General features: G+C 39.2%; 1 protein-coding gene and 1 long non-coding RNA gene across 2 annotated transcripts in view; one reads left to right on the forward strand and one right to left on the reverse strand.

Moving 5' to 3' along the window:
- The window catches only part of SNX25 (sorting nexin 25), a 145,061-nt gene that overhangs the window by 19,300 nt on the left and 102,030 nt on the right, over positions 1-23,731 (forward strand). Inside the window, exon 2 of the mRNA XM_033215842.1 lies at positions 14,973-15,057. Coding sequence (XP_033071733.1) covers positions 14,973-15,057 — 85 coding nt within the window. The remainder of the gene's footprint in view (positions 1-14,972; positions 15,058-23,731) is intronic.
- LOC117086215 lies at positions 12,518-21,965 on the reverse strand. Its single transcript, XR_004438245.1, has 3 exons — positions 21,718-21,965; positions 21,139-21,325; positions 12,518-12,824 (listed from the first exon to the last, which is right to left on the reverse strand). It is a non-coding gene; the product is annotated as an uncharacterized LOC117086215 (long non-coding RNA).

The raw sequence follows: 23,731 nt of genomic DNA on the forward strand, positions 1-23,731 counted from the left end.
TGGCGTGAGCCACTGTGTCTGGCCTAAGCACTGTATTTAAAACTACCTCTCATGCATTTAACTGATTTTCCTTGCCTTTTAAAGTGATTAATGGCTTGTTACTATCATTGTGGAATAAAATTCTGTAGAGAAAGTTCATACTGCCTTTTTATGAACATACAAATGAAATATTATAATTATCATTTTAGTTAACCTAAAGTCCAAGTTATGAATGACTCTACATTAAAACAAACCTTTCTGATTTTCCTAATAATTAAACACTTCTGTTTTTTTCAGGGATTGTAATTTTTTTTTTTTCGGAAACAGAGTTTTGCTCTTGTTGCCCAGGCTGGAGGGCAATGGCGCAATCTCGGCTCACCGCAATCTCCACCTCCTGGGTTCAAGCGATTCTCCTGCCTCAGCCTCCCAGGTAGCTGGTATTACAGGCAGGCACCACCACACCTGGCTAATTTTGTATTTTTTTTTTTAGTAGAGATGGGGTTTCTCCATGTTGATCAGGCTGGTCTTGAACTCCCGACCTCGGGTGATCCACCTGCCTCAGCCTCCCAAAGTGCTGGGATTACAAGCATGAGCCACCGTGCCTGGCACAGGGATCATAATTTTCATCATCAGGACCAGGTAGCAGTGTTTCCTAAAGTGTGGTCTGAGGGTCACAGAAATCATTTAGGAAATGTTGTTAAAAATACTATACTTACTCTAAAGACATATCCTAAACTTTGTGAATTAAGAATGTAAGGGAATAGTGTCTAAAAATCTGCATTTGAGCAAATTCCCCAAGTGATTCTTGAGGAAAACTGATTTAGAATGTTTTCAAGTTACAGATAGGGGCTTCCTGATGTCAACAAGGCCCAAGAAAACTAAGTCACATCTAATATTAGCATGGTTATGTATCCACGTGCACAAGGCTGCATTGCTCAGTCCTCTCTACTTAGTGGAATGGCTGTTGCACAAAGGCCTGTCTTAATAACATGTTTCTTTTTTTTTTTTTGGAGACAGAGTCTCACTCTGTCACCAGGCTGGAGTGCAGTGGTGCAATCTCGGCTCACTGCAAGCTCTGCCTCCTGGGTTCATGCCATTCTCCTGCCTCAGCCTCCCAGGTAGCTGGGACTACAGGTGCCCACCACCATGCCTGGCTAATTTTTTTGTATTTTTAGTAGAGATGGGGTTTCACTATGTTAACCAGGATGGTCTCGATCTCCTGACCTTGTGATCTGCCCGTGTGGGCCACCCAAAGTGCTGGGATTACAGGTGTGAGGCACCACGCCTGGCCAATAACTTGTTTATTTTTTAAGAGCAGGCCCTGGCCAGACGCAGTGGCTCATACATGTAATCCCAGCACTTTGGGAGGGTGAAGCAGGCGGATCACTTGAGGTCAGGAGTTCAAGACCAACCTGGCCAACATTGCGAAACCCCATCTCCACTAAAAATACAAAAAATTAGTCAGGCGTGGTGGCGGGTGCCTGTAATCCCAGCTACTTGGGAGGCTGAGGTGGGAGAATGGCTTGAACCCGGGAGGTGGAGGTTACAGTGAGCTAAGATGGCGCCACTGCACTCCAGCCTGGATGACAGAGCAGGACTCCATCTTCCAAAAAAAAAAGCAGAATTTATTCTTTGAATGTCAACACATTTATTTTAGATAGAAGCAGAAGAAGCAATTTGTATGATCTAGATCTGGACTGCAGTAAAGAACTTTTAGTCATCAATTAAAAGGGATATAAAAGTCTGCCTCTTTGAGTAGATTTAATTGCATTGTATTTTTGTCTTTATGCAGCTAGTCTTTTATGGCAGTAATTCATTCCACATCTTAATATGATACATTTATGCTATCTGGGCTGCTGGGTGTGGGGTCCAACTTTTCACTTCAAAGGAACTATGGAAGTCAAGGTCCCAGTGAATCAAATGACCAATGTAATATTTTTTTCTAAGTATTTTATCACCAGTTTTTATTTAAAAGCTAGTTAATGTGAAAAACACACTCACCCATCTAAACCCAAAGAATGGACTCGGAGACACGAAGAACAGCAGAAGTGAGACTTTTAATGGTGGTCTTGCGAGATGGGGTGTCTGGTAGGAGGCACACCTGGGGCAGTTTCAGCAGGTAATTTATCTCCTAGCATGCAAGTCCCCTCCCCAGTTCCTCATTGATCAAGTACTATGGGGTTACAATCTTCCCGGACGTCGCCTGAGTTTTATTATCCCCCTTATAAGGTTATACCCCATCCCCTTCCTGGCTTAAGTTTCAATTTCCCAATAACGAAATTTTCTTCCCTTTTATGGGCTGACCCCTCCTCTACATCCCATTTGCTTCTCGTGACTTTCTAGGTGCATGAGCCATGCAGTTTGTCCTGTCCACGGGCTGGATACCAGTACTTAGATTATCATGCCTCGAAAATGGACCACTTAAAATGTTTCCTCATAGTTAACAAATTAACCAAGATAATGGAATTATGGGATTCCAGGACAGTAATGGAGTACAAAACGGTGATTGCGCTCATGACTAAAGACCTCTGTGAAGAAAGCAATTCAATGTGACTCATCCAATTGTTGAGTTACAGGACAGCTTCAAAGCAGGGGCAGCTTTTCTGGCTCCTTCATCATTTATGTTCAGTGCTATCAGTGGAACTACAATGACATGAGAATTGTTTTTGCGATATACTTCAATATGTATGAACTTCAAAATTCTCTTAGATTGATTGTATACTTAAGTAATTTTTCTTTTGTGACCTGGGCTGAAAATGAAATGGAGAGAGCATGCCAGAACAGGAAGAATATTGGAATTCCTAAGCCCAGCCTTCCATGGTGGTATGGCTCATGAACTACCCGATTATGAGTTTCCATCAAAAATAAAGCCAAGGCTGATGGTGGTGGCTCACACCTGTAATGCCAGCACTTTGGGAGGCTGAGGCGGGTGGATCACCTGAGGTCAGGAGTTTGAGACCTGCCTGGCCAACGTGGTGAAACCCCGTCTCTACTAAAAATAAAAAATTAGCTGGGCATGGTGGTACATGCCTGTAGTCCCAGCTACTCGGGAGGCTGAGGCAGGAGAATCACTTGAACCTGGGAGGCAGAGGTTGCAGTGAGCCAAGATCGCGCCATTGCACTCCAGTGACAGAGTGAGACTTTGAAAAAAAAAATAAAATAAAATAAATGAAGCCCTGTGAGTACAGAGAACATAATTTGTTTACCGTTCCCTCTCCAGTACCCAGCTAAGTGCCAGGCACACAGAGTGAGTCCTTAGTAAATGTTAGATGATTAATTAAATTGATGGAAACATGATTCATATCATAGAAACCTATGATTTCCCTTATGAACTCAAAATTACAATAGAAGCCAGTGATAAAATAGTTACAGAATTTTTTTTATCATACAAACTTTTTTAGGAATGCAAAAATTATTGTCAGGATTTTCAGTTACCTTTTTCTAAGACAGTTTGCTTTTCTTCATTCATTTTTTCTAGCCTCTATTCGTTCTCTACTTACCAATTTAGTCAAACCGCTATCTGCCTGTGTATTTTCAAGTACATATTCTGATTTCAATTTTCAAGTGTTTGTCTGATTTGAAATATACTTAAATTTCTCTTGTAATCAAATGGAGTGTGTTTTGTAAAGATCTTCAGATTTGAATCTTAGAAATTAGAGATAAAGCTCTTTTTTCTCCCCATGAATCTAATTCTTCCAATTGAATGGAAAAACAACTTAAGTATTATTATTATTATTATTATTATTTTTAGACTGAGTCTGGCTCTGTTGCCCAGGCTGGAGTGCAGTGGCGTGATCTCGGCTCACTGCAAGCTCCGCCTCCCGGGTTCACACCATTCTCCTGCCTCAGCCCGCCACCATGCCTGGCTAATTTTTTTGTATTTTTAGTAGAGATGGGGTTTCACCATGTTAGCCAGGATGGTCTCCATCTCCTGACCTCGTGATCTGCCTGCCTTGGCCTCCCCAAGTGCTGGGATTACAGGCATGAGCCACCGGGCCCAAAAACAACCTAAGTATTATTAACCGACCTCAAAATCTACTTCTATTGATCAGTTAATAAAGATTTTGCCTTTGTGTTAATACTTATTTTTCTTTTAGAAAGCAGGTTAATCAGCAGGACACATTACGAAAGGAATTTGCCATGAAAGTAAACTATGACAGCATGAGAGGTCATAACATCAATCCCATGTAATATAACTATAATCATTTTTCAGAAAGGTAATTAACATTGTTAAAAAGTTTAGACTATGACTTTTGGAGCCATAATAGTAACCTGTATCTGTGAACTGCTTTGTAATTGTTAAAGCACTTTTACGTGCATATTATCCTTCTTCAAATGCATAATTCATTAATTTAAATAGTGCAGGCATTAGTATTTTACATTGACGTGACTCTCAGAGAGGTGGACATGTTCATTATAGCCCGGCAAGTTAATGGGGAAGAAGCAACCACAGCCTCATTTATTCTGGGTCTTAGCTGAGTGCTTTTGCCACTCTAATGTGATGGAATATGCTTTTGTCATAGTAATAAGAAGCGGATTATGCCCCAGTAGGAAGCACATTTTAATTTCGTATTTGTTCAGAGAAAAGATCTAAGGGTTTCATATCCCTTCATAGGATGTAGTCTCTGGATCTATCTTAACACATAATTGTCTTTCATTATGGAAGTATAAACAGAACCTGAATTATATATTTGATGCATGTAGGCATGGTTGGCCTTTGGCCTGGACACAAAACATACTTTGATACATGGTGTAATGAGCTACAGAAGCTTCTGATCTAATCTGCCATTCATCTTCCTCTATGTTCATGTGAGGTAAAATCAGGATACAGATGTAGGCTTTTGGAAGCTGTGTTGGTCTTACTAAGTACCCCTCGGGGATAGAAGGCCCTGACCTGTGCCTTCACATGGCCTCTCTTGTTCATTACTCAGTTCTCCTTCTGGAGGTGCCCTGCTCAGAGGACCTGGGCTTTCAAGGGACATGGTTTAGGGCTGGCCAAAGAGGCTGAAAAGGGATTTTTCCAGTTCACCTATGCATAATTTGTGCTTCAAGGCCAGAAAAGCTCAGAGTACCTCACCCCCCACCCCATTCTCTCCTTTGTTCCTTCAGTTTCTTCTCAGCTGATAGAAGACTCCCCTTTTGGCCAGTTGCAGTGGCTCACAACTATAATCCCAACATTTTGTGAAGTCAAGGTGGGAGGATTGCTTGAGGACACGAGTTCAAGACCAGCCTGGGCAACATAGTGAGACCCCCTGTGTCTACAAAAAAAAAAAAAATTAGCTGGGATTGGTGTACACGCCTGTAGTCACAGCTCTTTGGGAGGTTGAGGTGGGAGGATTGCTTGAGCCCTGCTGAGTCTGTCCTGCGGACCCTGGCCGAGCAACAGATGAAATGAATATGCAGATGCAGGTATTTCATATAAGTGTGGCTAGGGTACTGCTGGCACTAGGGGCCGAAGAGACCGTGCAGTCCTGATAAGCCAGAGCTGCTTGTATATATTTAGTACAGATTTAATGACAAAGGCCTGGAGCCAACACAATCTGTGGGTAATTAACATTGTTGTCCCCCCTTGCAGGGAGCAGTCTTGTGTGCGGAAGATCTAAGATCAGTTTCCGGACAACATAAGTAAATAAACTTATCTAGATAAACTCCCCTCCATGCCCTTGCATCTACTTCTCACCTTCTGCCTCAGGGTAAGAGAATTAGCTGCCTTCAGCTTTGCAAAACCTCCTGGCCTTCCAAGAAGGTTTGCGTCTTTCCCTATAACTTTTTATAACTTTTCCCACCACCCTGACCGATCCCCTATCGTAGCCAGGAGTTTGAGGCTGTAGTGAGCCATGACTGTGCCACTGTACTCCATTCAGCCTGGGCAACAGAGTGAGACCCTGACTGGAAGCACTGTACTCCATTCAGCCTGGGCAACAGTGAGACCCTGACTGTGCCACTGTACTCCATTCAGCCTGGGCAACAGTGAGACCCTGACTGGAAGGAAAAAAGAGTCCCCTGTGAAGCAAAAGAAAATTCTTGAGGCATGTAATCTTTTGAACTAAGTCAGAGTCCAAATCCAGCTATATATTTTAGAGGTGCTTTTAGTGTGTTTTAGAACATTTGTGGTGGTACCAGTAGCATAACAGTGGCAATATTTTTTGTTTGAAATAGAAAAAAAAAGGTGGAGACAAACTAAATATAGAGTAAAAGAATAAATTATGGTGTAAGCTATTCAAAACATTGTCTGAGTCTTTTATTATTATAAAAGATATTCATGATAAAGTACTGAGTGTAACAAGCCAGATACAAAGTTGTGTATATACCATGATCCCAATTTCTTTTAAAAAGTGTACCAATGACAAAGTTACCAATATAGTACTTGGTGTGTGTTAACGCTCATGTCAATTTTGTGAGGTAGATACTATTGTTATCTCTATCTTACATATGAGGAAAGTGAGCTATGGAAAAGTAACTTGCCCAAGTAAGTGTTGGAATCACTGAGAAGAAGGAAATATACCAAAATGGTATTAGTGATTATCTGGATCATTATGAGTCAGTTTAATTCCTTACATCTATAACAGAGAATGTATCTGTGCTGTTTATGTAATTGGAAATAACAGTTTAAAAAGAAATTATAGCATCTTTGAAATTCAGAAAAACAGTAATATGAGAAAACTTGTAGGTTGAATTTTAAAGAATAGCTGCTCCTTCCTATATCTAAAGTAGAAATTGTGCTTGATTAAGAGGGGAAAAAAGAGACACAAATCCACTATTTTCTATTAATACAGTCTCCCTAAATGATAACCTCTCACTATCATGTTAACAATTTTCTGGGTTTTTTTGATGAGGAAAGTAAGATATTCTTTAGTTTATGGTTCAGCATAATAAAACTGCAACTCGGGAAACTGTCAAACCGGTTTTGTTTGGATATTTAAATGCTTTACATCCTAGCAAAACATCTCCAAGGAATGTGCACTTTCTTCTCTGTAAAGCATATCCTCAAAGGCAAAAAATACTTCAAGAATTATGTGCTTTGTTATGCTGTGTCTTACTGGTTGATTAACTTTTCAACCCCTCCTTGCTTTTATTTCTGCCATTCCTGTGCCTTTAGAAAACCCATCGATCAACCAACTTTGGATTTGTTGAAAGTTGGTAACATTTTGAGTTGTATTTGTGATACTGTCTGGTGGATGCTCTGCTAAGAGCTTTGTGAGAGCAGCCATTACAGACTAGACGCCCACGGCTTGAACATGGCTCCAAGTTTTAGATCAAACAGTGGCAGCCTGCAGAGTTTGTAATAACATTGAATTAGTTGAAGATATCATCCAAAATTCATAACTTTCATTTTTTTTGTTGTTGGAAAAAAAAAAAAAGGCCGGATGTGGTGGCTCTTGCCTGTACTCCCAGCACTTTGGGAGGCCAAGGTGGACGGATCACCTGAGGTGAGGAGTTCAAGAGCAGCCTGGCCAACAAGGAGAAACCCCATCTGTACTATAAACACAAAAATTAGCTGGGCATGGTGGCACGTACCTGTAGTCCCATCTACTCAGGAGGCTGAGGCAGGAGAATCACTTGAACTCAGGAGGTGGAGGTCGCAGTGAGCCGAGATCGTGCCACTGCACTCCAGCCTGGGCTACAGAGAGAGACTCTGTCTCAAAAAAGAAAAAAAAAATGTAGAGCACCTAGCAGCACAGTTGTTGCAGTCCCCTTTACACATTTAGAGTTCTTTTCAGGCCCCTATCATCTTTTTTTAGCTCTCTGGTATTACTTTTTGATCATCTTGAGGCATCTTAGCCCACATAAAAAGCAAGCTAGAGAGGAGAGTGGCTGGGTCAAGGACCCACATTAGTAAATGCAGAGTGGAGCCCGTCTGCCGTGGGAGCCTGTGTTCTTCCTCTTAACATGGCTGCTTGACTTCCAGGTGGGGAGTGACGCTATGGCTCACGTGACGATCTTTTGTCAGTATCTTAGTCATATTAGGTGTAGGTGACCTTTTGAGTTTCTTAGTCCCTTCTCATCCTTCTGAGGAGGGATATGCCTATTTTCTTCATTTCTTTGGTTTGGAATAAATTAGTCTTTGAGGCTGAGGCAGAATATCATTGTTTTGAAAGAGGTCCTGGTTTTGAGAATATCATAGTTTAAGAAGGAGATCAGTCATGAGATCGCAGTAGATTGTCAGATGCTGAGTATACTTGGAGAGACTCAGCCATGTGACGGCTCCATGTGGTTAATGATGATTTTTGGGGAGATTGTGTTTGCTTTTATAAGATGAACCATTTCAGTAGCTTCATAGGATATTACACTTGTCACTACTTGAACTCTGTACAACTGTTTCCCTTTACAAAATAGCACCAAAAATACATTAAACTTGTAAATGTATGTAGTGGAGGCGAGAGCACTTGTTGACTTGAGAAGACCAGGTAATAGGCATGGAAAAAATTGTGAGGTACAGGTTGGCTCTTCTGCCAGTGAGCAGTGTCCTACTTAAAAACAGCGGACAATGAGGTGTGTATATTGGCTGGATTCCAGGGAGTTCCTGGTTGTTCAGTTGCTCCTGGTGTCTGAGTACTCAGGTTTCTTTGCCTGGCTTGTCTCTGGATGTTGTTTCCTCATAAGAGGGTTTCTGTAGCCTTGACACAAAGAGTTTGAGCACATTATGGCCGGTACTCTGGAGTAAACAGAAAGCTGACATATATTCAGAAAAGGGTTTATGGATAAAACGTATGTGCATTGTCACATATATTAAAGAAAAGATTTTGGCCAAGTGCGGTGGCTCCCACCTGTAATCCCAGCACTTTGGGAGGCCGAGGCGGGCGGATCACAAGGTCAGGAGATCGAGACCATCCTGGCTAACACGGTGAAACTCCATCTCTGCTAAAAATACAAAAATTAGTTGGGCGTGGTGGCCGGTGCCTGTAGTCCCAGCTACTTGGGAGGCTGAGGCAGGAGAATTGCTTGAATCCAGGATGTGGAGGTTGCAGTGAGCCGAGAACACACCACTGCACTCCAGCGTGGTTGACAGAGCAAGACTCCGTCTCAAAAGGAAAAAAAAGAAAAGCTTTCAAGTTTTGCTCTGTCTTTAGAAAAATACTCTAAAAATGTTCTTAAAATGTTCTCTGTCTCCAGAAAAACTCACTGGGTAATTAAAAATAATCTTGATAACGTTGTTTTCAAATAGGTTTAAATCTTAAAATGAAGACAAACTTTATTTTTGTTGTTGTTTTTTAAATCTTTTTTATCTTTTGCTTTCTTTATTTTTTTATTTTGTTTTTTTTGTGTGTGTTGTTCACTTTATTTATTTAAATAGAAAATAAGGTGTATATTTTACAGGACAGTGGTCTGGTTCACCAAGAGCTTTTATGAGTTAATATTGTGATATGGATACTGAAAACTTAAAGTAAGAGTAGAGTACACAGTCCTAATTTCTGGACCGGGATACTGAAGATTGTCACTTATCCTTTGTGACAGTGTATTTTGAACATGTGTTTTCTTTCATCTTTCCTAAAACAGGCATTTGAGGAAGATGATTGTCAGGAAGAGGTTGTCTTTACCTGAGGCCTATGCTAGCATAATAGAACAAGTCTTCGGGGGAATCTGCCTTGTGAAGTTCCTTTTTTTTCAAACCTATAATTAGGAGAATGAAGACAATTATTGCTTGGTTATCCTCAGAGCCACAGGAATTTATTCATGTTTTAAATTTGTTGAATTTTCATTACCTTCTTTCTCTTTTTTTCTGAAATTTCATCTTGGGGAAACTGATTAGTGGATTCTACCCTTTTGACCTGAAAGAAATAGAGTATGTAGTGGCTACTCATTCAGACATGAGGAGATTCTGGCTTCATAAATAGTAAATCCGTCAAAAGGAATTTCCATGCAGAATGTGTACAGAAAACTGTTTTTCCTCTACTTTTGTACCACAGCACACATAAATATAGAAGATTTTTGTGACCAAATGTGTGGGGTTTTTTTTCCCCACACACCAAGCAGCAGACACCAGCAGGGTGCCCTGTAATTGTTCCAGCACCGTCTACCTGGAGACAGTGTCAGAGCCCGTAGGTTAAGGGAGGCTCAGTCCCCAAGAGCCCTCAATCCCCCACCCCCGACATCAGTCTGTAAGTCTGGGCCTCTGGAACTTCTGACCAACCAGCTTCAATTTGAGGTGCCCATGACCCCCTTTTGGGTTCAGTTAATTTGTTGGAACAGCTCACAGAACTCAGGGAAACGCTTACTTACTTTTACTGTTTTTTTGTAAAAGATATTGCAAAGGATACAGATGAGGAAATGCTATGGTGAGGTGTGGGGGAAGGGTGCGGCGCTTTCATGCCCTCCCTGGGCACCACCCTGCAGGAACCTCACATGTTCAGCTGTCCCGAAGCTCACAGAGCCCTCCTCTGGAGCTTGCCTTCCTCTAGAGTATAGGGTGGGACTCTCTGATGGGAGGGTCTTAAGACCCACAGCCAGAAGGCAGGGGACCCTGAGAGTGGAAGGAGGGCAGAAAAAGGTCAGAGTCCTCGAGGCCAGACACACCCAACATGATAACAAAAGCCTGGAGCAAAAGACTGGCTGTGGGAGTTAGGAGCTGGGAACCCTGGATGAAACCCGGTAGGTATCACAACACTGCGCAGAGTAACCCAGTTATTTTTGGCCCATTAGGTGTTTTTCTCTTTCCTGTTCTCCTAGCCACAGATTCTCCATCAGGCTATGGGGATGGGATAGGAACAAAGAACTGTTTTCTTTCTCGTCAGGGCCGGTAGGTGACTCCTAGCGGGCAGGGTGTGGGAACTTCAGAACCAGATTGGAAAATCAGATTGAAAGAATAATAGGTAGGGGTTTTGCTTAAATAGAGCTAAAATAGAAAACAATTATTCTCATAAACCCATGTCCCCTGCAATTTGATTTTATTATGGTAAAATACTTATAAAATGTGCTATCTAAACCATTTTTGAGTATACAGTTCACTGATATTAAATACATTTAGAATGTTGTGCAACCATTGCTACCATCTATCTCCATAACTGTTTTCATCTTGTAAAACTGAAACTGTGCTAGGCACGGTGACTCATGCCTATAATCCCAGCACTTTGGGAGGCCTAGATGGGAGGATCACTTGAGGCCAGGAGTTCATGACCAACCTGGGCAACATGGTGAAACTCCCATCTTTACAAAACACTTAAAACATAGCGAAACACACAGAGACACACACTTGTAGTTCTGACTACTCAGAAGGCTGAGCTGGAAGGATTGCTTGAGCCCAGGAGATCGAGGCTACAGTGAGAAAAGATTGCACCACTGCACTCCAGCCTGGGTGACAGAGTGAGACCTTATCAAAAAACGACCCCCCCACCAAACTGAAACTCTATACCCTTTAAACATTAACTCACCATTCCCCCCTTCCCTAGCTCTTAGAGAAACCACCGTTTTATCATTAAATAGACGAAAGGCCTTATTCAGATGTAGTCAGTAGTGACAAACATGTTTGTATGTTACGTGTAAGTATGAAGTAGAGAGATAAAAGAAATACACAGACACATGGCAAGAGGTAGTAGATCCATAACTAGGAAGATAAAAAATAAGAATAAAAAAAAATTTTGAAGGAAGTTATAAAGATAGACACATATCCAAAGAATGTACTTCAGATATGCATGTCAGTCATATTCATGCCCAGCCCTTACAGGCTGTTTCCATTTTAAGAACTCAAATTCAGGAACAACTCTTTTTTTGTTTGTTTGTTTGTTTGTTTGAGACGGTGTCTTGCTATGTTACCCAGGCTGGAGTGCAGTGGTACAGTCATGGGTTACTGCAGCCTTCATCTCCTGGGCTTAGTCAGACCTCCTTCCTCAGCCTCCTAACTGTGACTACAGGTGCCTGCCACCAAGCCCGGCTAATTTTTTAAGTTTGAGATGGGGTTTCACCATGTTAGCCAGGCTGGCCTCAAAGCCCTGACCTGGAGTGATCCATCCGCCCCTGCCTCCCACAGTGCTGGGATTACGGGCGTGAGCCACTGGACCCAGCCAGGAACTTCTTTAAAAAGTTTTTTGGCTTTGGTTTTGTCATTCGATCAGTATTGTTCATTTAACTATTTGCCAAAGCATTGAGAAGTTGTGATTAAAATTATTTAGCAGTGTAGACCTCTGAAAGCGTTTAACTCAATTAAATATTACCCCCAAAATTCGTAAGTTGTTTAAATATCTGCCTGATGTTTTAAAAGCAGTAGAACTTGAAAATTCCTCATTTCCTCCATTTTTTTTCTTCTGTGAACCAAATGAAAAATGTTAAAATTTCAATAAAATCTAGACCATGTATTTAATTTCATAGAGAGCTACCCAGAAACTAGAAAATAGTTTTAAAAGGTCACATGATTTTCTTTTATGCATTAAATGTCTGTCTATATGTGATTATGGTTAAGATTTTTTAAAAATTCCTTGGGAAAGTGTTGAATGCTGTATGTTAATTTGAGCATAAAGGAATGTCTTTTCTTTCCTGGGTGCAACATGTACATCTTACGGTTTTAAAAAAATTCCACTAAGAAATCTTGAATCCATGTCTTTTTTTCCTCTTTTTTTATAAGGTCACCAGAAGACTTGTGTTTGTTTTTAATAACAGCAAGCGCGAACAGGGATGACATCCTTGGCACTTGATTGTAGATAGCATGAGACTAATCAAGGACTGGAACTTCTCCACTCTCAGTTGGGTGGCCTGGGGCTGTGGGATTGATTGCATCTGTGCTGGTCTGGCCTCTGCTTGAGAACAAAGTGGTTCTCCACACTGGTTTGTAGGATGAGGGTGACAGTAACATTAGCCTTTTAGATCTCCAAGTCATGTGGCAGTGCTGGTCAAGAACTTGTGATATTTCTCACCTGAAAAAAAAAATGGTCTGCAATTTTTTTCTTTTTTTTCTTCCAAACCAATAAGTAGACCCCAATTATGTTATACATGCTTTTGATTACTGTGATGTGTGATCAAGTAAAAAAATCTTTTTAATGTAGTCTCACTAGACAGATAGTGGGGTTTTAATTCTATAGTCTCTCCTTTAAGAAAAAAAAGAAAAAAAAATGCCAAACAGTATCTTTTCTTTTTTTTTTTTCTCCCCAGACAGTCTTGCTCTCTCACTCGGGCTGGAGTGCAGTGGTGAGATCTCACCTCACTGCAACGTACATCTCCTGGGTTCAAGCTATTCTCATGCCTCAGCCTGCCGAGTAGCTGGGATTACAGGTGCCCGCCACCAGGCGCAGCTAATTTTTGTATTTTTAGTAGAGACGAGGTCTCACTGTGTTGGCCAGGCTGGACTCAAACTCCTGACCTCAAGTGATCTGACAGCCTCGGCCTCCCAAAGTGCTAGGATTATAAGTGTGAGCCACTGCACCCAGCCCAAAGCAGTATCTTTATACAGTTATTTATTTGCTTTTAACATCACTTGCTGTTATACAGACACACATAGACTTAAAATTCTGTACCTCTGGCCTAGAGGAAACCACTTTTAAAAGTATTTGTGCTTGCAAACATTTTCCCATAATAGAAAACTTTCCATGAAGGTGTATATATATATCTTTTTAATGGTATACCATAATTTATTTAACTCTTTGTCTATTGACATGTACATAAAAACTTGCGTTACTTCCAATTTTTTTGCCCCTATAATTAATATAGGAGTAAAATTCCTTATACTTTTTCACATTTCTGTTGGGCAGAGTCCTAGGAGTGGCAATGCAGAATAGAAAGTCCTTTAGGCTGGGTGCAGTGGCTCACGCCTATAATCCCAGCACCTTGGGAGGCCGAGGCAGGTGATCACATGAGGTCAGGAGTTCCAGACCAGCCTGGCCAACATGGCGAAAACCCATCTCTACTAGAAATAAACAATTAGCTGGGTGTGGTGTCGTGCGCCCGAAGTCCCAGCTACTCTGGAGGCTAAGGAGAAGTGCTTGAATCTGGGAGGTGGAGGTTGCAGTGAGCTGAGTGGTTGCAATGAGCGCCACTGTACTCCAGCCTGGGCAACATGTGAGACTCAAAAAAGTCCTTTAAAATTTTGATATATGTGGCTCAGTTGCCTTCTTAAAAGCTTGTAGAAATAGATATTTCCCCCGACAATATATGAAAACAACCATTTCCCGTGTCCTTGTCAACATTAGATACGTGAGTCCTTTCCTTTGCTTTGGCAGTCTGATGGTGTCTTGTTGCTCTAATTTGCATTCCTCTAATAAAAAAGGGGATTGCATTTTTTTGTCATACGTTTATTGGTCATTTGTTTATCTTTTATGATTTCCCTTTCAACTTCTTTGGTTTTCTTTTGAGTTATTTTTCTTACTTTTGGAGTCTGTATGTAATCATATTTCTTTGTTACACGTTACAGATATTGTCTCCTAGTCTATCATTTATATTTCGTTTGCATCATCTTTTGTGAAACAAGAATTTTGTATTTTAGGTAGTCAGATTTGTCGTTTATTTTCCCTTTCATACCATTTGGATTTTGTGTTTTATTTTAGAGAAACCTTTTCCATTCTAAGATTATAAAAAGCTGCTCCCTTATTTCCTCTTAATTCTTTTTTAGTTTAAAACATGTTTAGCTGCTTAATCTTTTTGGAGTTATTTATATGCAAAGTGTAAGACCGTAACCTTTTATTCCCATGTGAATATCAAATTATTCCAACATCATTTACTGAATAGTGTGTGATTTTTATCATTAATTTCGTTTTTTAAAGAAAATTATGTTCTTAATTTGCACATATATAGCTACATCGGTTTGTGTACTCTCTACCATTGTGTTGATTTATTTATTCCTATACAGTCACTATACTGTTTTGATATCTGGTAGGGAAAATCCTTCCTTAATTTTTTTTTCCAAAAAATTTTAACCTTAAGCATTTATTTACTTTTGTGGAAAAATTTCTATTATTCGTTAAGCCTTATCTTAATGTTTGTTTAGAAGGCATTTCATACCTTTGATTTTGTTTTTATATGTGATTTATTCATTCAGTAATCTGCTTTGTATTTTTTTCTTTTCGTTTCAGAGTCCTATGTATGGAAACTGGCATGAATCAGCTCAGTCTAGAAGGGTAGTAATTTCTCATAATATGGATAAAGCTCTGAAAGAAGGTAAGGATTAAATGAGAGTATGTAATTACCATGTAAAGCAATTCATTATGTTCTAAAAGGAAAATAATAATCTCCAGCAAATTTATTCTTCTTGTCTGCATGTAGCATTAGGAATTTTTTCTTCATGAATTTGTATTTGGTGACTAAATACATCCATGTTTTGTTTGCATGTAAGGGATTTACACATTTGTTGAGTAGGAATTTCCAGATCATGTGAAACTAGCCAGCCATGTTGAGCTAGTTCCATCATATGAAGCACAAATCTCTTCTCTCTTTTCTAAAATGGGTTTTAGGAATTTTTTGTTCTTCTAGCTATAACCTAGAGAAAGCATGTTGGGGATAAATAGACTCAAGCTCACTCACAGACAAACCAGTTAAACCCAACTAAGTGATAGTAGTCTTTCAGAGGAATGAACATGCAATGAAGCTTGTATTGAAGAAGGCAGAAGCGGGGTAGTGGAAGGTAAAATATGGCTATGTCTGGAAGTGGGAATAAATAAATCAGTGTGCTTTTAAATATTAAAATTTTGAAAGATAATATATTTTGAGGATCAAATTAAGGTTTAAGAAAGATTTTAAATATCAAATTTCTAAAAACAGTGACAGTTTCAGTTAATTTTCAGAAAACAAGCCGTGAGTTTTTCAGGTGAATACATGGTGTTAAACATGACGTTAAGAGAACCGAATAAGTGATAGGTACATACATAAGTTTCACTCATCATAGTTCACAAAAATCACCATATCAAAATCTGAAAATGAGAGTGCTATATCAGTACAGAAACAGTTTGAAATTGTGTGGATTCATGTAATTTTAGACCTTTGGGGACATAATTAAAATTTTAAAAATATTTCTATTAGTAGTTAAAGTACAATGACATATAAAACTTACTGGCTTTAAACTTTGGCTATTATTCATAATCTCATAATCACGATTTTAGAGTATAGAATTGGCTGGGTGTGGTGGCTCATGCCCGTAGTCCTAGCATTTTGGGAGACTGAGGTGGGTGAATTGCTTGAGCCCAAGAGTCCAGCCTGGTAACATGGTGAGACTTGTCTCTACAAAAAATATAAATATTAACTAGGAATGTTGGCACATGCCTGCAGTCCTAGCTACTTGGGAGGCTGAAGTGGGAGGACTGCTTGAGCCCGAAAGGCAGAGATTTGCAGTGAGCCTGGATTGCACCACTGCACTCCAGTCTGAGTAACACAATGAGACCCCATCTCAAAAAAAAATGTGCAGGATTTATTCTTAATTGCTTTTATTGAGGCAAAATTTACATACTTTGAAATGTACAAATCTTAATTATACAATTCAGTAATTTTCATAAATGTGCATAACTGTATAACCACCTCATTCAAAATAGAGTACATTTCCATCATTCTAGAAAATTTGCCTCATGCTCCCCTTTGATCAATACCAACCCTTCTTGGTATCACTTCATTTTGCCTCTTCTAAAAGTTTATGGAAATGGAACCATACAGTGTGTGTTCTTTTATGCCTGGCTTCTTTCACTCAGCATAATGTTTTTGAGATTCATCCGTATTGTGTGTATCAGTTTATTCTTTGTTACTTTTGGGTGGGTGGTATTCCATTACACTGATCCAGCTATCACAATATGTTTATCCTTTCTCCTGTTGGACATTTGGGTTATTTCTAAGTTTTGGAAAATTAGTCAATAGTTGCTATCAACAAATATTTCAGTGGACATACATTTTTATTTCTCTTGGATAAATATCTAGCAGTAGAATTGCTGAGCCATAGGATAGTTGTATGTTTAACTTTATAATAAATTACCAAACAGTATTCCAAAATGATTGTATCTTTTTAGACTCTCACCAACAATTTATGAGAGTTCCGGTTGTTTCGTATTACCACCAACATTTGCTGTTGTTTTGTTCCTCTTTTAGCCATTCTGATGGGTGTATCTTATTGTGGCCTTAAATTATGTATCTGTACTGACTATGATATTAAACACCTTTTCATGTGTTATTGACAATTTTCTGATTTTTATTTGTGATGTGTCTATTCGAGTCTTTCTTTTTTAAACTTTATTTATAGTTTTTAAAATATCTGGATTCATGTCTTTTGTTAGATATAGATACAGAGAATTTATCTCCTAGTTTGTGAATTGCCTTTTGTTTTCTTTTTCTTTCTTTTTTTTTTTTTTGGAGACGGAGTCTCGCTCTGTCGCCCAGGCTGGAGTGCAGTGGCTCGATCTCGGCTCACTGCAAGCTCCGCCTCCCGGGTTTACGCCATTCTCCTGCCTCAGCCTCCTGAGTAGCTGGGACTACAGGCGCCCGCCACCTCGCCCGGCTAGTTTTTTGTATTTTTTTAGTAGAGACGGGTTTTCACCATGTTAGCCAGGATGGTCTCGATCTCCTGACCTCGTGATCTGCCTGTCTCGGCCTCCTGCCTTTTGTTTTCTTAATGCTATCTTTGAGTGGATGTTTTTAATTTTGATAAAGTCCAATTTACCAGTCTTTTTTTCCTGTCCTTTAGATAGATAAGATGATGATTTTTTTTTTTTCAAGTTCACCAGTTTTTTTTTCTGTCTCATCTCCAATCTGTAGTTAAGTGCATCCAGTGAATTTTTATTGCACACTTTGTGCTTTTCGTGTCTAGAATTTCCATTTGGTTCTTTTTTCTTGTTGTTTCTGTAATTTTTGCTTCTCTGCTGAGATTCTCATCTGTCAATTATTATGACATTTTTATTTTTAATTTCTTGAACATATTTTGTAGTAGCTGCTTTAAAGTTGTTTTATGCTAATTCCAACATCCGGGCTATCTTGATATTGGTTTCTGTTAATGGCTTTTTCTCTTGACTAGATGTTACTTTTTGGGGGTTTCTTCTGATGTCTAGTTGTTTTTTATTGTATACTGGACAATGTGGATGCTGCTTTTTAGACATTCTAGATTCTGTTATCTTCCTTTGAAGAGTTTTTTGTATGCAGTTTAATTAATGGTTGATCACCTTGAAGATACTTGGTTTTTTATACATTTTCTTAGGATGGGTGTGTTTGGATTTTGTCCTTAATCTAAAGTGAATCCCTCAGTCTGGGGACGTAGACTTAACTCCTCTGGTTCATGGCCTGTCCACAATTGCAGTGAAAAGCCCAACACCATTAGTGGAATTCTAACTCCAAACTCTGTCTCCCTGGTGGACAGTAGCTGGAGTATCTGCTCAGGTCTTTGAGTCTTCCAGCTGTAGCTTTCCAGGCTGGTCTCGAACTCCTGACCTCAAGTGATCCGCCTGCCTCGGCCTCCCAAAGCGTTGGGATTATAGGCGTGAGCCACCGCGCCCAGCCTTTGTTCAGTAATGTTAAGTACATCCACATTATCATGCAACCAATCTCTGGAACTGTTTTCATCTTGCAAAACTGAAACTCTTTACTTGTTAAGTGACAACCCCTTTCTCTTCCTCCAGCCCCTGGTAACCACTGTTCTACTTTTTGTCCCCGTGAATTTGGCTACTCTAAGTATCTTACCTAAGTGGGATCATATAGTGTTTGTCTTTTTGTGTGTGGCTTGTTTTACTTGATTTCCTCAAGTTTCATCCATGTTGTAGCATGTGACAGGATTTCCTTCCGTTTTCAGGCTGAATATTCCATTGCGTGTGTGTGTGTGTATGTGTGTATGTGTGTGTGTGTATGTGTATGTGTGTATGTGTGTGTGTGTGTGTATGTGTGTGTGTGTGTGTGTGTGTGTGTGTGTGTGTGTGTGTGTGTGTGTGTATGTGCCACATTTTGTTTATCCATTCGTCAGTGGACGCTTGGGTTGCTGTCCACCTTTTGGCTATTGTAAATGATGCTGCTATGAACATGAGTGTCTTTAATTTTTGAAGACTTAGAAATTTATCTGTGTTTAGATGTGACCTTTATTTTAGACCAGTTTGTTTCAGAAGTACTTGTGGGGAAAAAAAAAGACAGGATAAGGGTTGAGGCTTAGTTGGCAAAAACATTATCCTCAAGCTAATTTGTATTCATTGGTTTCTTCTGAAAGGAAAATGTTTTCCAAAACCTTTGGGTAAGCGTTTTAGTTTATTATACTTTGCCATTTGTTTTTAAACCACATTCTTAATGTTCAATTTTTTTTTTTTTTTCTTTTTTTACCTGTCCTTTGCTTTAAAGTGGTTTTCAGGGAAAAGCTGCTGAAGTTGAGCATTATATAATCTTAACAAAAGGAGAGCTGGTAGCTGCTAGAAAGTTAGTTATTGGGAGTAAAATTCATGCATTTGGCAGTAGTTATTCAACAGCAACAACAAACAAAACTAGAATCACCTTCCAAGAAAAATTTGACCAGTTAATTTTATGGAGAATTAGAATCTAGAAATGTATATTGAGAAGGCTAAGAGGTTTCATCAGCATTTAGAAAATCTTTAATCATTTAGAAAATAATTTGTATCTCTGGAGTGGTTTGATTTACGTTTCTAAACCCGACACCAATATATTTAATTGGAATTCAGAATGTTATTAACTAGCTATAATAGATTTAATATTAATCAAATTGAGGGTCTCGTACATTTGCAAAACATTAAGCAATATACTTGTTAAGGATGAAGTAATTTGGGTTCAGTTATATTAAATGCTTATGAAATATTTATCTAAAAATCTCCTTCTTGGAACCTAATTTAAACTAGAGAACATTATGGTACCGTTTTATCTTTATGTATCTATTTTATTGTTTTTAGAGTGTGTAATTTAAAAACATTTAAAGAGTTAAGTACCATATAAGGCATGTATATGTGCCTGCATGTGTACATGTTCTACATGTTTGTGAGTAGATATTTTTATGACTAAATTTGTGCTTGTGTTGTAGCTCAGTATAAGTTAGGATTTAAGTCTTCACGGATTGAATTACAAAGAAGAAAGAAGTAATAGTCAAAAATGCAGAGCAAAATAATATACTCCAGTTTTCTATGGAACCATAAGAAATACTAAAGCTACAAATGCTGTAAGTTAAATGGCACACTTGAGGAAAGTGATCAAAGCATATGACTGCTCTGTTTTGTTAGCCAGTTTAAAATGTAAAACTATATTTTAGGGGTTCAGATCTAATATGAATGAACTCTTGAGAAGTTAGAACAGTTACCCTTCTGTACCAGATAACCTCAGAAATTTCTCCAAAAGCTACATTTATCAGAAAACTGACAGAAGATAGAAAAAAAGAAGACTTCTAAAAATCTTTTTGACTTACTATTAAATCTCAATAGATCTATTGCCTAATTTTCACTAGCCTACCTTGAACTATCTCCAGTGTGGGCCAGATAATTTAATTGTATAATTATTGAGTACATGCTATTTGTTCAGTGGTGTGTTGAATGTTAAATTGAAAGTTCTTGAATTGAAAATATAATTCTTCATGAGATTGTATCTTTTTCAAGACCTTGGGGACGCTGACCTCAGACTGTCTTATAAAAGACACTGACTGCCACACAAAATACTCTGAAAAACAAAAACCCAGACGCCACGTACAAAAAAACCCACTGTCTGAATATCTTAGAATTAAAGACCATTACCCTCATTTTTTGCAATTAATGTTACAGACTTTTTTTTTTTTTGAGACCGAGTCTCACTCTGTTGCCTAGGCTGGAGTGCAGTGGCATGATCTCAGCTCACTGTAACCTCCGCCTCCCGGGTTCAAGCGGTTCTCGTGCCTCAGCCTCCCAAGTAGCTTGGGACTACAGGGATGAGCTACCAAGCTCGGCTAACTTTTGTATTTTTAGTAGAGATGGGGTTTCACCATGTTGGCCAGGCTGGTCTTGAACTCCTGACCTCAGGTGATTCACCCGCCTTGGCCTCCCAAAGTACTGGGATTACAGGCCTGAGCCACCATGCCCAGCCCACATACACATTTCAAGGTGAGTACATTTCAGCTAGTTTTGATTGGCTCTTAATGCTTTTCTGAGTTTCAGTGGTAAATATGCCTATAGTAATTGTTATACACAGGATCATAACTTGAAAACAATCATGACAGCAGAAGATACTGCAAGGTCATTGTCAAAGTACAACAAGTTTTATGGAGAACAGAACTTGTATATAGAACTTTTAACAGCTTTGGAACAGGTCCTAGATAAGGCAAACCTCATGTGGTAGTCTTTTTTCCAAGGCCCGCCGTATGGCTGTTCCAGATGTCTGGCTGTCTCGGAATTAGATGGTGGCACAGAGGAAGCAAGGCTCGCATGACTTCTCCCACCCATTAGAAAGCTCAACTCATCAAGTTCTAGTTCGTGCTCTTCTCCCAGTGACATGAAATATGTATACTTTTTTTCTGTTGGATAAGTAAATAGCTCTATCAATCACATAAACTAATAACCCCAAATCTTTCCAGAAGATGACTTTCCATTGCATTTTAAAACTTTACAAACCATAAAAGACCATCTAAATGAACAATAGAATTGTTGTTGTTGTTGTTGTTGATCATTGTCATTAGACAAGTTTCTGGTTGAATGAGGACTGTCTCTTTGTTCTAAGAGACCCAGGCTGTGGACTTTTATGACCCATGGGGCTCTACCTCATGGGCAGGACATATATCTCTGAATTGTATTTCTGAATAGCTCAGGGGAAAAGGCAAGGGTCGAAAAAATGGCCCTCTTGAAGCTCTCTTTCTTATACTGTTTACTTAGCTCATTCCTTCTCTGAAAATTTGTGGGTAGCAATGACCTAACATCCTGTTGTCTAGACGAACGTGGGAGCCTTTTAACTTGTGTCCTCGTCTATAGTTTTTCTCTACTTTGTTATCCTAAATCCTGTTTTCAGTTTAACCGAACTAAAACTAAAGTTCCAATCATGCTACGTCATTCTTTACAATCTCCAGCGGCCTCCTTTCTACCGACTCATTTCTTTGAGAGCAGTTCTAAAACTGGATAGACTTGAATGACAGTAGCACCTGAATTTGTGTTGGGTGTTATCATGGCTTTAGAAGGAAGATTTTTTTTGCCTGGCAGTGAGGATAAGTGTTCTTTCATTTCTCATTGTGATTAATTATATTATTTCTGTGTATTTCTGTTTTTTCTTTAGTTGGCATCTTGATCTTGAATGTTTATTTCTTAATAAAAGCCATGAAATAATTTTATGGTTACGAATTTCTCTGTCTCCTTAAATTGACCCGTAGGGTATGTTTTATTTTGTTCATATGTGTACTTGTGTAAATTAGTTTATATGGTGATATAATTTATATTTAGAATCACGGCTTTGTTTTCTTCTTTCTTTTTTTTTTTTTTTTTTTGAGACAGTCTCGCTCCGTCACCCAGGCTGGAGTGCAGTGGTGCAATCTTGGCTCACTGCAACCTATGCCTCCCAGGTTCAAGTGATTCTCCCGCCTCAGCCTGTGGAGTACCTGGGACTACAGGCGCCCACCACCATGCACGGCTAATTTTTGTATTTTTAGTAGACAGAGTTTCACCACATTGGCCAGGCTTGTCTGGAACTCCTGACCTCAGGTGATCTGCCTGCCTCAGTCTCCCAAAGTGCTGGGATTACAGATGTGAGCCACCGCGCCAAGCCTGTACTTTTTATATTTAAGTTATGTATAGTTTTATGATACTTAGTTTGAAGAGAAGCATCATTGCTGGGATTACAAACCTGAGCCACTGGCCTCACCTGTTGGTTCTTTGTGTCTTGTACAGCAGTTTTACAAAGTACAGCCTTTTACATACATTTTTTCATGTAAATGTGTTTTAAACAAACTGGATATCCAGTGGACGAGGATGCCATTTTAGGTTTTGCCTGTCTTTTACTCATGCCGCTATCTTGTTCACCTATGTGCAGGACTACAGTGTGCTGAGTAGAAAGAGTGACTGGCAGGTAGGAGACATGGCTTTGCCACCTCTTTGAGCAAGTTACTTCACTTCTTTGAGCCTCAATTTCCTGAAGGGATGAAACTCACTTACTGTGTAGGAACCATGGTCTATTTGTTTGTTGCCAATAAATGAGATGATCGGATCAACCCATTCCTGTTTTTGCAGTTTCATCTGGGTCAGAAACCATTTCCGCTGTTTTTCCTTAATGGAATCATACGATTTAGGGATGAGATGTAGCTACCTTTTGCAAAATCTAGAAAACATAACAGGCATATATTCAAATTAATATCTGAAAATGAGCAGAAAATGACTAAGAGTTTCAGATGCCTTGTTTTCTGGTTTTGCTTTTGTTTTACCTTCCCTTTTGTGTCCAGTGCTTAGTGATACGGATATTGATTCCACCTTACATACTAGAAGCCCTCTATAAATTGTATTTGCTGAGTAGTAAAAGATCGAGGTAGTATCTTTTTTTCTGTCTTTGGCAATTAATTGTTCTCAGCTGGAAGGCACAGTTATACCTACAACTGAGGCCGCTGGAATCACTCTGAAAATTTATCTAAACCTTTGTATCATTGTATTGTGAACAAAAATCTTAATGCTGTGGCATATTTTTGAGTTATGAGATTTAAAATGCTGTTTTATAAATTATTATAAAGCTGAATTGCAAGAATACTGAAAATGTGGAAAAACATTGAATGTACTTCCATGGTTGATATTTCAACCATGAAAAAAGCCATCATAGAACATTAATACAAAAATTGTGCTTCCTTTGACCTGTAGGTCCTTGCGAATATGTGATTCCATTGCGATTCAGTTTTCTAAGAAAAATGACTCCCTCTACCCACCGTACAATCCCTCCCCCCAGAAAGTTCACC

This window comes from Trachypithecus francoisi, unplaced genomic scaffold (assembly GCF_009764315.1).
Source record: "Trachypithecus francoisi isolate TF-2019V2 unplaced genomic scaffold, Tfra_2.0 Lachesis_group1, whole genome shotgun sequence".
In the NCBI taxonomy this organism is placed as follows: domain Eukaryota; kingdom Metazoa; phylum Chordata; class Mammalia; order Primates; family Cercopithecidae; genus Trachypithecus; species Trachypithecus francoisi.